The 13,066-nt window shown below is 44.2% G+C and overlaps 1 protein-coding gene across 1 annotated transcript; it reads left to right on the top strand.

Annotated features, from left to right (window-relative positions):
- The first annotated feature begins 633 nt into the window (after positions 1 to 633).
- Positions 634 to 2,595, top strand: LOC133378051 (repetin-like). Its single transcript, XM_061612830.1, has 2 exons — positions 634 to 1,807; positions 1,865 to 2,595. The coding sequence occupies exons 1-2, from the start codon at positions 634 to 636 to the stop codon at positions 2,593 to 2,595; spliced, it is 1,905 nt and encodes a 634-aa protein (XP_061468814.1).
- The last annotated feature ends 10,471 nt before the right edge of the window (positions 2,596 to 13,066 follow it).

Below are 13,066 nucleotides of genomic sequence, written 5' to 3'. Positions count from 1 at the left end.
ATGTCTGAGTCTCGGAAGGGCAGTCAACCAGCTATTGCACCAGAGTCCTGGAGAAGAAGCGAGCAGCCTGCCCTGCCTGAGTCCCAGAAAGGCAGCCAACCACCTACTGCACCAGAATCCCAAAGGGGCAGTCTACAGCAACTTACACAAGAATCTCCCCATTTCAGTGAGCAATGGTTAGGCCAAGAATCCCATGGAAGCAGTCAGCAATCATTGGAGACAACATCCAAGTTGAGTGCTGAAAAAGTGACTGAAGTGCCAATTTATACAAATGAGGCAAATCAGCCAAAACAAAAGTCTTCATTTTCTGCGAAGGCTCAACAAACATACAGTATTATTTCACTTGAAATAAACACCTGGATAAACAGAAGAACTGGTCAGTTAATGACATGTAGTAGTCAACAAACTGAAAGAAGTTGGCTTCAGGATTACATAGCAAAAAAACTAAAGCTGTCATCTAAAGGAAGTACAGGAAGTAGTGCTGCATCTGAACCAGGTAAGTCTGAACCTGAGAATCCTCTGAAGTCTGAGTGTGGTGGAAAAGATGCTGCAGAACAACAGCACGCTTGCAAGGAAGAGTTCCAGGCTGAGAATAAGGGAGCAACAACAGAGCTGATTGAAACCCAACGACGAATGTCTGCTGAAGGAACAGAATGGGAAATGCTGCAGTTTGAAGAGGAAGTCCTAGTGGGGAGTCAACAGGATGAGGTGCTACCATCCCAAAGAGGGAGGCTACAAGAGGATATTCCACAGTCCCGACGGAGCAGCCAAAAGAGTGGAGCCCCAGAGCCAGAGATGCACAGATCCCAGCGGGGCAGCCAACAGGTGGAGGTACCACAGTCTAAGCAAGGCAGCCAAGAGGCAGAGGTGCTAGAGTCCCAATGGGGCAGCCAACAGGCAGAGATTCCACAGTCCAGACGGGGCAGCCAACAGGCAGAGATTCCACAGTCCAGACGGGGCAGCCAACAGGCAGAGATTCCACAGTCCAGACGGGGCAGCCAACAGGCAGAGATTCCACAGTCCAGACGGGGCAGCCAACAGGCAGAGATTCCACAGTCCAGACGGGGCAGCCAACAGGCAGAGATTCCACAGTCCAGACGGGGCAGCCAACAGGCAGAGATTCCACAGTCCAGACGGGGCAGCCAACAGGGAGAGGGGCACGAGTCCAGATGGGGCAGCCAACAGGGAGAGGGGCACGAGTCCAGACGGGGCAGCCAACAGGGAGAGGGGCACGAGTCCAGACGGGGCAGCCAACAGGCAGAGGGGCACGAGTCCAGACGGGGCAGCCAACAGGCAGAGGTGCCACAGTCTAGACGGGGCAGCCAACAGGCAGAGGTGCCACAGTCTAGACGGGGTAGCCAACAGGCAGAGGGGCACGAGTCCCGACGGGGCAGCCAGCAGGCAGAGGTGCCACGGTCTAGACAAGGCAGCCAACAGACAGAGGTGCAAGAGTCCAGAGGGGGCAGCCAACAGGCAGAGATTCTACAATCTAGACGGGGCAGCCAACAGGCAGAGGTGCACGAGTCCCGACAGGGCAGCCAACAGGCAGAGGTGCCACAGTCTAGACGAGGCAGCCAACAGGCAGAGGTGCAAGAGTCCAGAGGGGGCAGCCAGCAGGCGGAGGTGGATGGTTCCCAATGGGACAGCCAGCAGGCAGAGGTGCCACAGTCTAGAAAAGGCAGCCAACAAGCAGAGGTGCCTGGGTTCCAACAGAGCCGCCAACAGCCACAGTCCCGGCAGGCTAGCCAACAGGCAGAGGTGGTAGAATCCCAACAGGGCAGCACTCTGGATACGGAAACGCAGGAACAAGAAAGGCAGCAGCTTTTGGGGGATGAGTTTCAATTTAGTAACCGCATATGGAACACATTAGGAAACCAAATCCAGCAGCCTGGGGAGTCTGAAAGCAAAGGTACACTGGAGAGCTTATCATCATTATATACAGAGGGGGAAGATGAAGCTCAACAGACATATAGCATAATTTCTCTAGAAGATGGAATCTGGCTGAACAGAAAAACTGGTAAATTGCTGAGAAGTTACAGTCAGCAGACAAATATGAGCTCACTTTGTGCTGTTAGTGGAAGAGCCCCAGAAGACTGCAGAGATACAGTAGGAAGCCCAAAGCCCACCCAATCTGATTTGGAACAACCTGAAGGAAAATCAGGTCAAGAATCCCGCCACAGCAGTCAGCCACCTCAAGGTTATGAATCAAGCATCAGCATTGTGCAGCCTTGGGAAGAACTGCAGGACATTAGTGAGAAAGTGCTAAGTAACCACTTGAGCGCGACTACACTGCTGAGCGTAGATACGTATGTTGATGTGGAGTACGAGTCATTGCTGAGTTACAGTGTTGTTTCTGTGCCCGAAGGAAGTTGGGTCAATATGAAAACTGGCAAGCTGTTGGCATCTCATACTCAGCAGACAGACGAGTCTTCCATTAATAAGCTTGAAGAAACAGATCAAGCAACCCAGCGGCGCTCCAGCTATTCACCTGAGCTGAGTTGTTATGACCTAAGTGATAGACATATCAGTGAAGGTTCACAGCCCACCTACCGTAGTGACGAACCGTATGAAGAACCTGAAGTGCCAGATGGATAGGAGGAGGCCCTTAAAAGATTGGAGAGTTCTGAGAGCTAGTTGACCCTGCTATAGGAGAGCACCATGGAATTTTGGAGCACGGTGGCTAGAAGACCAAATAAGTAAAGCTCTGAGGAACACAGATAGCAAAATAAACATGGGGAAGCCTATTTATTTTGTGGTTCATCTGCTTGAATGATAATTAATGCTTTAATAGCATTAGTGGTGGCTGGTCTATTAGGGTGCATGGGCAACTGTCCCGTCAACCACAGTTAGTCCTCAACCAGCCCTTCCCTCCATCCACAGCCTGATCAGTCCAGAAGGTGGCCCTGGATGTCAGCTTCATCCTCCTTAGACTCAGTGTTGCCTGTACAGAACTCAGAAGGGCAGATGATGGGTTCAAAGCTAGAATGAGTTGGCTCTGCGTACTGTTGCTTTCCCTGCTCTTCTGCCCTACCAATCCCAATGTGCACCAGCCACCACTGAATAGCACTATACCAGTTCTTCGCTTATTTACCTCTATGAAATAAAGGTTAGGCTGAGGCTTCAGCCCTCTTTACAGATAACACATTCATCACTTGGTTGCTGCAGCATGAAGTGATGATTGTTATGTGTGAGCAGGCCATCCTAGATCAAGCCTCAGCAACAGAGCTATCATACTATCTCACATCATCTCCAACACAATTAGGGCTACCAACTGACTAAAGTATTTTAACTGATCTACCTTTAAATCAATTAATGCATTCATGAATGAATAAATAAAATGTAAATAAAGTGCCTGTTACAAACGCTTAATATAGGTGACTTTTTGGGATATTGAAGGAAGTATGAGATAACTTACAGTCTTGACAAATGAAAGCTACTAATTATTGTAGAAAAGGCCGATCTCTAATGGGGGGAATTATTTATTAAATTTATATCCTGCCCTGCCCTCCCAAAAGGAGCCCAGGGCAGCAAACAAAACCACTAAATACATCTTTAAAACTAAATTTTTAAAACATCTAAAAACAATTCCAACACAGGTGCAGACTTGGATAAGGCCTGTATTTAAAAGGCTTGTTCAAAGAGGAAAGTCTTCAATAGGTAGTGAAAAGACAACAGAGATGGCACCTGTCTAATATTTAAGGGGAGTGAATTCCAAGGGTAGGTGCCACAACACTATCTTACATTGTGCAGAATGAACCTCCTCATTAGATATCTGCAGGAAGCCCTCACCTGCAGAGCACAGTTATTGACTGGGTGTATAAGGGGTGAGACCCTCCCTGGGTCTCTACCTTGTAGTGCTGAGTGGGCTTGTGTGTGCCATTGAACCCTATGAGTGATGCCATTGGGAGTCATGTACTCCCAGCAGGGTCACCTATGGCGGTAAGGTCAAGGGAGAGGAACCAGACAAAGAGCGATCCAAGAACAGGCGGCGGGTAACAATGTGTATGTTACAATGGCTGTGAAGGTGGATGAAGGCTGTAGCAGATAAAAGACTTCTAATTGTTGTGGTATCCATCCCATTGGATCAGAGCCTTTTTCTGTCAAGATTGTGTGTTGATCGTTGTGTGCCAATTTCTCCACATAAAATAAATTCATGCACAGGGGTTTTCCAACCAAACCAAAAGTTCCATGGCGATCGGCAAATGGTGACGAGGGCAGGACTGTGAAATCCGGAAGCCCCTAGTCATCGACCGGCACATGGGTGGTGGATACAGACTCAGTCTTCCTGGCTCAAGGACCGAGGCAGTTGAGTAGTTCGGCAGCTATATTCATGACTGAGCAGTCCTATTCAGGATCCACTCTGCTCACCCCATATGAGGAGAGAGCTAGAAAAGGTGCCCTAAACATAGTCTGCCTCATCTCTCTCCCTGAGTGGATTACCGCTTCCAGTGGGGTCACCACTTAGTGGTTGCAAAAGACAATTGAACTTTGGAACATGGAATATATGGACATTGCTGGACAATACAGATAGTGAACATCCTGAACACAGGACTGCCATCATCGTGAGGGAGTTGTGACATTTTAATATTAAACAGAGGGTGGCTAGCATCCAAATGAGAAATCAAAAAGAGGTCAAAAGACCAAGGTGCTGGAAAATGGGAGCTTTTATTTTTGATAAAACCCAACGCGTTTCAGCCTGTTACCTACAGGCCTTCATCAGGGGATAGTAGCTATTATAGTAGTAGATAACAGGCTGAAACGCGTTGGGTTTTATCAAAAATAAAAGTTCTCATTTTCCAGCATCTTGGTCTTTGACCTCTTTTTGACATTTTAATATTGACATAGCAGCACTCCAAGAAACTCGAAGAGCAGGAGAGGGACAACTGAAGGAAGAAAAAGGAGGTTACACCTTCTTCTGGAAAGGACTGCCTGAACAAGAATGACAAATACATGGAGAAGTCTTTGCTATTAAAAATAATCTTGTGAAGCTATTGTCAGAAGTTCCTATTGGCATTAATGAATGACTCTCAACTCTCTGGTTAAAACTTGCCAAAAACCAGCAGGCAACTATTGTAAGTGCTTATGTACTAACATTAGATGCTGATGAAGACATCAAGGAAAATTTTTATACCCAGCTGGACACCATCTTATCAGAGATACCTAAGGAGGATAAAATTATTCTCTTGGGTGATTTCAATGCAAGAGTTGGGTGTGAATTCAATTTATGGCCAGAAACCATTGGGAAAGAAGGAGTTGGCAATAGCAACCTGAATGGCATTCTACTTCTGACTACATGTGCAGAGCATAATCTTGTTATTACAAACACTCTTTCACCAGAAAAAAATTTTAAAACATCATGGAATCATCCTCAGTCACCTGGCACCTAGAATCATAGAGTTGGAAGGGGCCTTGTAGGCCATCGAGTCCAACCCCCTGCTCACAGCAGGAAATCCACAGCTAGAGCATCTCCCGCAGACAGCCATCCAGCCTCTGCTTGAAGACATCCAGCGAAGGGGATCCCACCACCTCCCTAGGCAGTCGGTTCCATTGCTGAACCGCCCTTACTGTCAAGAAGTTCCTTCTAATATCCAGTCTGAATCTACGCTCTTGCAACTTAAAACCATTAGACCTAGTCCTACCCTCTGGGGCAGCAGAGAACAAATCTGTACCCTCCTCTATGTGACAGCCCTTCAGGTACTTAAAGAGTGCAATCACGTCACCCCTCAGCCTTCTCTTCACCAGACTGAACATGCCAAGTTCCTTCAACCTTTCCTCATAAGACTTGTTCTCCATACCGGCTATCATCCTCGTTGCCCTCTTCTGAACCCACTCTAACTTGTCTATATCCTTAAAATGAGGCGCCCAGAACTGAACGCAGTATTCCAGATGAGGCCTGACTAATGCAGAATATAGTGGGACTATTACTTCCCTTGACCTGGAAACTATAGCTCTGTTTATGCAGCCCAAAACCGCGTTTGCCTTTTTTGCCGCAGCATCACACTGCTGGGTCATGTTCAACCTGCGCTCCACTACAGTTCCAAGGTCCTTCTCACACGCACTACTGCTAAGCCGGGTATTTCCCATCCTGTACCCGTGCATTTTGTTTTTGTGGCCTAAGTGCAGAATCTTGCATTTGTCTTTATTGAATTTCATTTTATTAATTTCAGCCCAATTTTCCAGTCTATCCAGGTCCCTTTGGATTTTATTCCTGTCTTCCATTGTGTTAGCTATCCCTCCCAGTTTCGTGTCATCCGCAAACTTAATAAGGATTCCCTCCACCCCATCATCTAAGTCATTGATAAAAATGTTGAAGAGTATCGGCCCCAGGACAGAACCCTGTGGCACTCCACTGGAAACCTCCTTCCAGTCCGCAGCAGAGCCACCGACGACCACTGAGTCCGGTTTTCCAACCAGTTGTGAATCTACCTGACAGTATTTCCATCTAGTCTGCATTTGACCAGTTTGCTAATCTCCTGGATTACATAATTGTCCGTGCCAGAGATCGTCGTGATGTACTCCTCACTAGGGCCTTGACGAGTACCAATGACTGCTGGACAGATCACCAATTAATTCGATCCACTATGGCCATTAATGTTCCTCAACGTAGGCTCCAAGGAAGAAAACCAAGGCGTAAAATGAACATCCATGCCCTTCAATATCCTATTATGCAAGCCTGCTTTCAAACAACTCTCGAGAAACATCTACAGACGGAACTCCCTGAAAATGTCGAGGAACACCAAATTAAACTGAAGACATTCATTATTGCAGCGTATGAGCGAACTATTGGATACCAAACCAAGAAACATCAGGATTGGTTTGATGAGAATGATAGTGAGATTGAACATATCATCGACAAGAAAAGGAAAGCCTTCCAGATATGGCAAAAAAGACATTAACTGTGCTGCTAAGAAAAAAAATATGCCAGTGCAAAGGCTGAGGTCCAAAGAAGAACTAGAGAACTTAAGAACCCCTGGTGGGTAAAGAAAGCTCAAGAAATCCAGCACTTTGCAGATGCTCACGATGCATGGGGCTTTTTTAATGCCACAAAGGCTATCTATGGACCAACAAATCACGGTACAAGTCCCTTAAGTTCAATGGATGGTACCAAACTTCTTAAGGATAAAGAGTCTACTGCACTGCACTGGAAAGAGCAGTACCACAACCTCCTTAATCATAACTCTATTGTGGCTGATGAGATCTTCTCGCAAATTCCACAGCAGCAAACTAGAGACGAGCTTGCAGTATATCCTAATTTGGATGAAGTCAATAAAGCCATCAATCAAATGAAGAACAGCAAAGCTAGTGGACCTGATAGGATTCCTGCTGAAGTCTTTAAAGAAGGTGGGCCTGAACTTACACAACAACTTCATAAGATCACTGAAAAAATCTGGATGAGGGAGGAGATCCCAGAAGACTTTAGGGATGCCATAATTATCACCCTTTTTAAGAAGGGCAATAGAACAGATTGTGGGAACTATTGAGGTATCTCTTTTCTTGCTATCGCAGGTAAAATCCTTGCAAGGATCCTTGCAAATCACCTCCTATAGATCTCAGAGGATGTCCTCCCCGAATCTCAAAATGGTTTACACCCTTCCAGGGGGACAGTGGACATGATCTTCACTGCACGACAGCCTCAAGAAAAGTGACCTTTATATATGGCATTTATTGATCTGACTAAGGCCTTTGATAGTATGAATCGAACCGCTCTCTGGACCATCCTTCTGAAAACTAGATGCCCTGATAAATTTGTGAGTATTTTGCAACTCCTTCATGACAACATGACAGTGACAATTTTGGATAACTATGGCTTTCAGAGCAATCCCATTCACAGTCGGATCAGGCGTAAAACAGGGATGCATCATTGCTCCAACCTTATTTGCTATCTTCATTGCTATGATTCTACACCTTATTGAGGGGAAACTTCCTACTGGTGTGGAAATCGTATATCGAACAGATGGAAAGCTTTTTAATTTCAGTAGGCTAAAAGCAAAAAGTAAGGTAATGTCAACCTCTGTCATACAACTTCAATATACCGATGATAATGTAGTCTCCGCACATTCAGAGAAAGATCTTCTGCAAAGACATTTAGGATAGTTTGAAGCGTGTGGAAAGCTTGGGCTCTCACTTAATATTAAAAAAACCAAAGTGCTTCATCAACAGGTGCAAACTAGTCCCTCTGTAGCATCATCAATCCAGCTTAATGGTGTGACGCTGGAGAATGTTGATCACTTCCCCTATCTTGGCAGCCATCTCTGTAAAAGCGGATCGATGCTGAAATTCAGCATCGTCTGAGCTCTGCGAGTGCCGTATTCTCCCGATTGAAGTGTAGAGTGTTCGAGGATCGGGATATTCGCAGAGAGACCAAAATGCTTATTTATAAAGCCTTTGTACTACCAACCTTACTGTATGCCTGTGAAACATGGACTATTTATAAACGCCACTCCCAACTTCTTGAAAGATTCCACCAATGCTGTCTCTGGCAAATTCTGCAAATTACTTTGGAAGACAGATGGGCTAATGTTAGCATTTTGGAAGAAGCAAAGACTACCAGTGTTGAAATAATGATCCTTCAATATCAATATTGCTGGCCATGTTGTTCGAATGCCTGATCACCATCTTCCAAAGCAGCTACTTTACTCCCAACTTAAGGATGGGCAACGGAATATCGGTTGACAGCAAAAGAGGTTTAAAGATGTTCTTAAAGCAAATCTAAAAAATGTAACATGAGCATCGAGAACGGGGAAGCTTTGGCTCATGAGCGTTCCAAATGGAGGTTGGCTATTATCAAAGGTGCTGTGGACTTTGAAGAAGCACGAATACAGGGCGAACGGGACAAATGAGCTAAGCGGAAGGCTCGTCAAGCAAATCCTCATCATGACCATCTTCCATCTGGAAACCTATGTCCTCACTGTGGGGGGCTGTGTGGATCCAGAATTGGCCTCCACAGTCATTTATGGATCCACTGTTAAAGACCTTATCTTGGAAGACAATCTTACTCGGCCACGAGTGATGCCAATTAAGGGGTGAGACAATCTTTCAGGTATCCTAGCCCAAAGCTACATAGGACTTGATAACACCAAAATCAGGATGTTGAACTTGACCCAGTATCTAACTGGCGCTTATGTTTCTGGCCCTGTGGCCACTCATCATGGAGCAGCCTTCACCAACCTAGTGCCCTCCAAATTTTGGATTACAATTCCCATCAGGTGTGATGGGAGTTGTAGTCCAAAACATCTGGAGGGTATCAGGTTGGTGAAGGCTACTCCATGATGCGAAGCTGGTTTAACTCAAGTTGTAAAACCGATCACTTCTTTCTTTCCTTCTTTTGCATTATGTAGATTTCAAAGTGGCTGAATTGTTATTCACCAGTAACTATTATAGTATGTAAACATTTATTGGAGAGATTTTACGCAGAAGTACAGGAAGAAATTGATCACATACCAAAACAAGATGTGCTGATAATCATGGGGGACTGGAATGAAGAACCAGGGAACACAGAAGAACCAGAAATTGTGGGGAAATGGGGCTTAGGAGATAGAAATGAAGCAGGAGAGAAAGATTTACTGAATTCTGTGAAGGCAATAATTTATTTCTTGCGAACACAGTTTTTGAGCAACCAAAATGACAACTGAAAGACATCACCAAATGGTCAGTATAGGAATCAAATTGATTATATAATTGGTAACAGAAGATGGAAAAGTTCCGTACTTTCTGCGAAAACAAGACCAGGAGCAGACTGTGAATTGGTCGTATCGAAAACCAAAGTAAAGCTAAATAAGAAGAACAAAGCAATCATAACGCCAAAATACAATTTAAATAACATCCCAGAAGAATATAAAAATCAAATAAGGAACAGGTTTGAGGCTTTAAACTTAGTTGAGAGAACCAGAAGAACTATGGAGTGAAGTCAGAGACATTATCAGGGAAGAATGCAAAAAGACAATACCTCTAGTTAAAAAGAAAGACCTCAATGGATGACTGAATAAACTGTTAAAATGGTTAAAGAGAGAAGGAAAGCAAAAGCAAAGGAGATAGAAACACAGTCAGAACCCTAAATGCAACATACAGCGACTAGTATGTAGGGACAAAGAGAACTATTACAATAGTTATTGTATAGAAATAGAAGAGGACAACAAAACAAGAGCCCAATTCCAAAAGATTCTAGAAATGAAAGGGAAATTTAAACCAAGAGTAGGGATGTTGAATAATCCACAGGGGAACACACTGACTGACTGAGATGAAATAAAAGGACGATGGAAGCAATACACTGAAGAACTCTATAAAAGATGCCAGGATGACAGATTCATTCATGGAGGAACCATATGATGAAGAACCAGAAATTTTAGAATGTGAGGTGAAAGCTGCTCTTCAAATATTTGAAAGAAACAAATCACCAGGAACAGATGGCATACCAATAGAGTTGCTACAAGCTACTGAGACTGAATGTGTCCAAAGTTTGACAAAAATTTGTGAATATGGAAAACTAAACAATGGCCCACAGAGTGGAAGCATTCAATATACATCCCAATTCCAAAGAAAGGGGATCCCAGGGAATGCAGTAGTTATCAAACTATTGCCTAAATATCCTATGCAAGTAAAGTAATGCTCAAGATTCTACAACAAAGGCTCTTACCACATATGGAGTGAAAAATGCCAGATGTCCAACCTAGATTTAGAAAGGGAAGAGGCACCAGAGATCGTATCGCAAACATACGTTGGATAATGGAACGGGCCAAGGAATTTCATAAGAAAATCACCCTGTGCTTTATAGATTACAGCAAAGCCTTTGACTGTGTAGATCATGAAAAACTATGGAATGCTTTTAAAGAAATGGGGGTGCCACAGCATCTGATTGTCCTGATGTGCAACCTATACTCTGGACAAGAGGCTACTGCAAGGACAGAATATGGAGAAACCGATTGGTTCCCAATCGCAAACACTGTGAGACGGGTGTATTTCATCATGGTATTTGTTTGATCAGCAGCTGGTATAGCACAATGGGAAGGAGAGCCTGGCTGGGAGTCCAGAGTCTGTGAGTTCAAATCCCCGCTTGTGTCTCCTGGTGTCAAGGGCCAACTAAAGATCACCCCACAGTGAGTGGCTCAGGGGTTACGTGCCCTGCCACCTGTGCAGCCGTGGGCAAGCTGCATAGTCCCAAGGAGCCCAGTTGCCCCCCAGCTGGCAATTGCGGACAAGGAAGGGGCTGGCTTGTGCAGCTGTGGCAAGCTGAGCAGGCCCTAGCCAGCTGGGGAGGACTAGCCTCAGAGGGAGGCAGAGGCAATGGTAAACCCCTCTGAACACCGCTTACCATAAAATCCCTATTCATAGGGTTGCCATAAGTCGGGATCAACTTGAAGGCAGTCCATTTCCATTTTCCATTTGTTTAATGTATACACAGAACATATCATATGGAAAGCAGGATTGGACCAAGATAGAGGTGTGAAAATTGGAAGGAGAAATATCAATAATTTAAGATATGCAGATGATACCATACTACTAGCAGAAACGAGTAATAATCTAAAACGAATGCAGCACTACAGCTGAACATCAAGATTAAACTAATGACAGACTTCCGGGAAGGGTGACTTAGCCTGTGCCTGCTCTTGAGACGGGCTCCTGCCTCAAAAGAAGCTTATTCAGATATATCAGTCAGATTTTTTCTTTTTTTGACTGATTAAACTTCTCCCGGGTAGGGAGAAACGAAGAGATTAACCTCAAAGCCTATTTTTGTTGGGACGACCAGATCTCATTAATTTATGGGACGAGGTCCAGCCGACGAAGGTGGGACGGATTTTTAACAACAAGCTCTATCTGGAAAAGCGAACGTTCATCTTATCTTCTAAGAGAGAACGCACTAACAGGCAAGCACCCTTCTTTCTATATTTTTCTTTTACTTGACTTAAATTGTTGCTGTTTAAAAGAGATTTGCCAGATTGATCGGTTTTTGACATCTCACTGGGGAGCCATAACTTCTCTCTGCTACTCACTAATTAATAGCTTATCTCTGTTTTTGTTGCAAAAAGCTGTCCTGGATTTGCATTCTAAAGATATACACAGAAGAGGGATTTCTATTCCAGATTTTTATTTTGAAGAATATTATATTGTCTGAGACTACTCTCTTTTTGGTCTATTTTATTTTGACGAATCTGTTTTCTGACGACCGCCATTAATTGTTTCGATCCTGGGAACTGCATTTTGTTTACTTAACTATGGAGAGATAAGGCTGTCTGCTCTGTTTATACTGTGATGTCACCAAGTTTGGAGTATTAACCCAATTGTTGCTGAAATAAGAAGTGGTTTTCCTATATTTTTCTTTTAAAATGGCAATTAAGAAAGTGGCTGAGAAGCTGGAAATAACTATGTTTCAGAAAATAATGGATGAGATTGAGATAACGAAACAAAACCTGCGACAGGGTTGTAAGGAGCTGAAAATTGAATTGAGTAAAATGAAGCAGGAGATTAAAGATATAGGGGTCCCTGTGAGAGAGGTGACCCTGGAAGGGGTCCCTGTGAGAGAGGAGACCCCGGAGATTGGAACAAACGTGGAACAGGAAAAAGATTTGGAGTCTATGGACTTTAGAAACAAAATTTATTGTTTGGAGATACAGGAGATTAAAGACATAGGGGTCCTTGTGAGAGAGGAGACCCTGGAGACTGGAACAGGGGTCCCTGTGAGAGAGGAGACCCTGGAGACTGGAACAGGGGTCCCTGTGAGAGAGGAGATCCCGGAGATTGGAACAAACGTGGAACAGGAACAAGATTTGGAGTCTATGGACTTTAGAAATAAAATCTATTGTTTGGAACTCAATGTTATCTCTGAAGAAATTAATGAAGATTCTAGAGATAAAGTTATCAATGGCATGGATAATCTTCTGGACTGGAATGATGTGATGGAGCCCAATATAGAGAAAATCTATGGAATTAACTGCAGCCATGTGACAATGGAAAAACTTTCAAGAGATGACCCAGTGTATTTTGAAAAAAAGAACAGAGATATGATTTTACAGCAGTATTTCAGCAACCTATTCAGAATGGATGGCAAGAAAATATTTGGGATAGAGGTAAT

This window comes from Rhineura floridana, chromosome 2, assembly GCF_030035675.1.
Source record: "Rhineura floridana isolate rRhiFlo1 chromosome 2, rRhiFlo1.hap2, whole genome shotgun sequence".
In the NCBI taxonomy this organism is placed as follows: Eukaryota; Metazoa; Chordata; class Lepidosauria; order Squamata; family Rhineuridae; genus Rhineura; species Rhineura floridana.
Note: the sequence above shows the minus strand (reverse complement) of the source record. Positions and strands in the feature narration are given on the sequence as shown.

What these genes read in the sequence shown, in the direction of transcription:
- LOC133378051 (XM_061612830.1), top strand. Translation starts at nt 634, where the DNA reads ATGTCTGCTGAAGGAACAGAATGGGAAATGCTGCAGTTTGAAGAGGAA. An exon ending in GGATACGGAAACGCAGGAAC is followed by an intron (nt 1,808 to 1,864) that starts AAGAAAGGCAGC and finishes GCATATGGAACA; the next exon opens with CATTAGGAAACCAAATCCAG.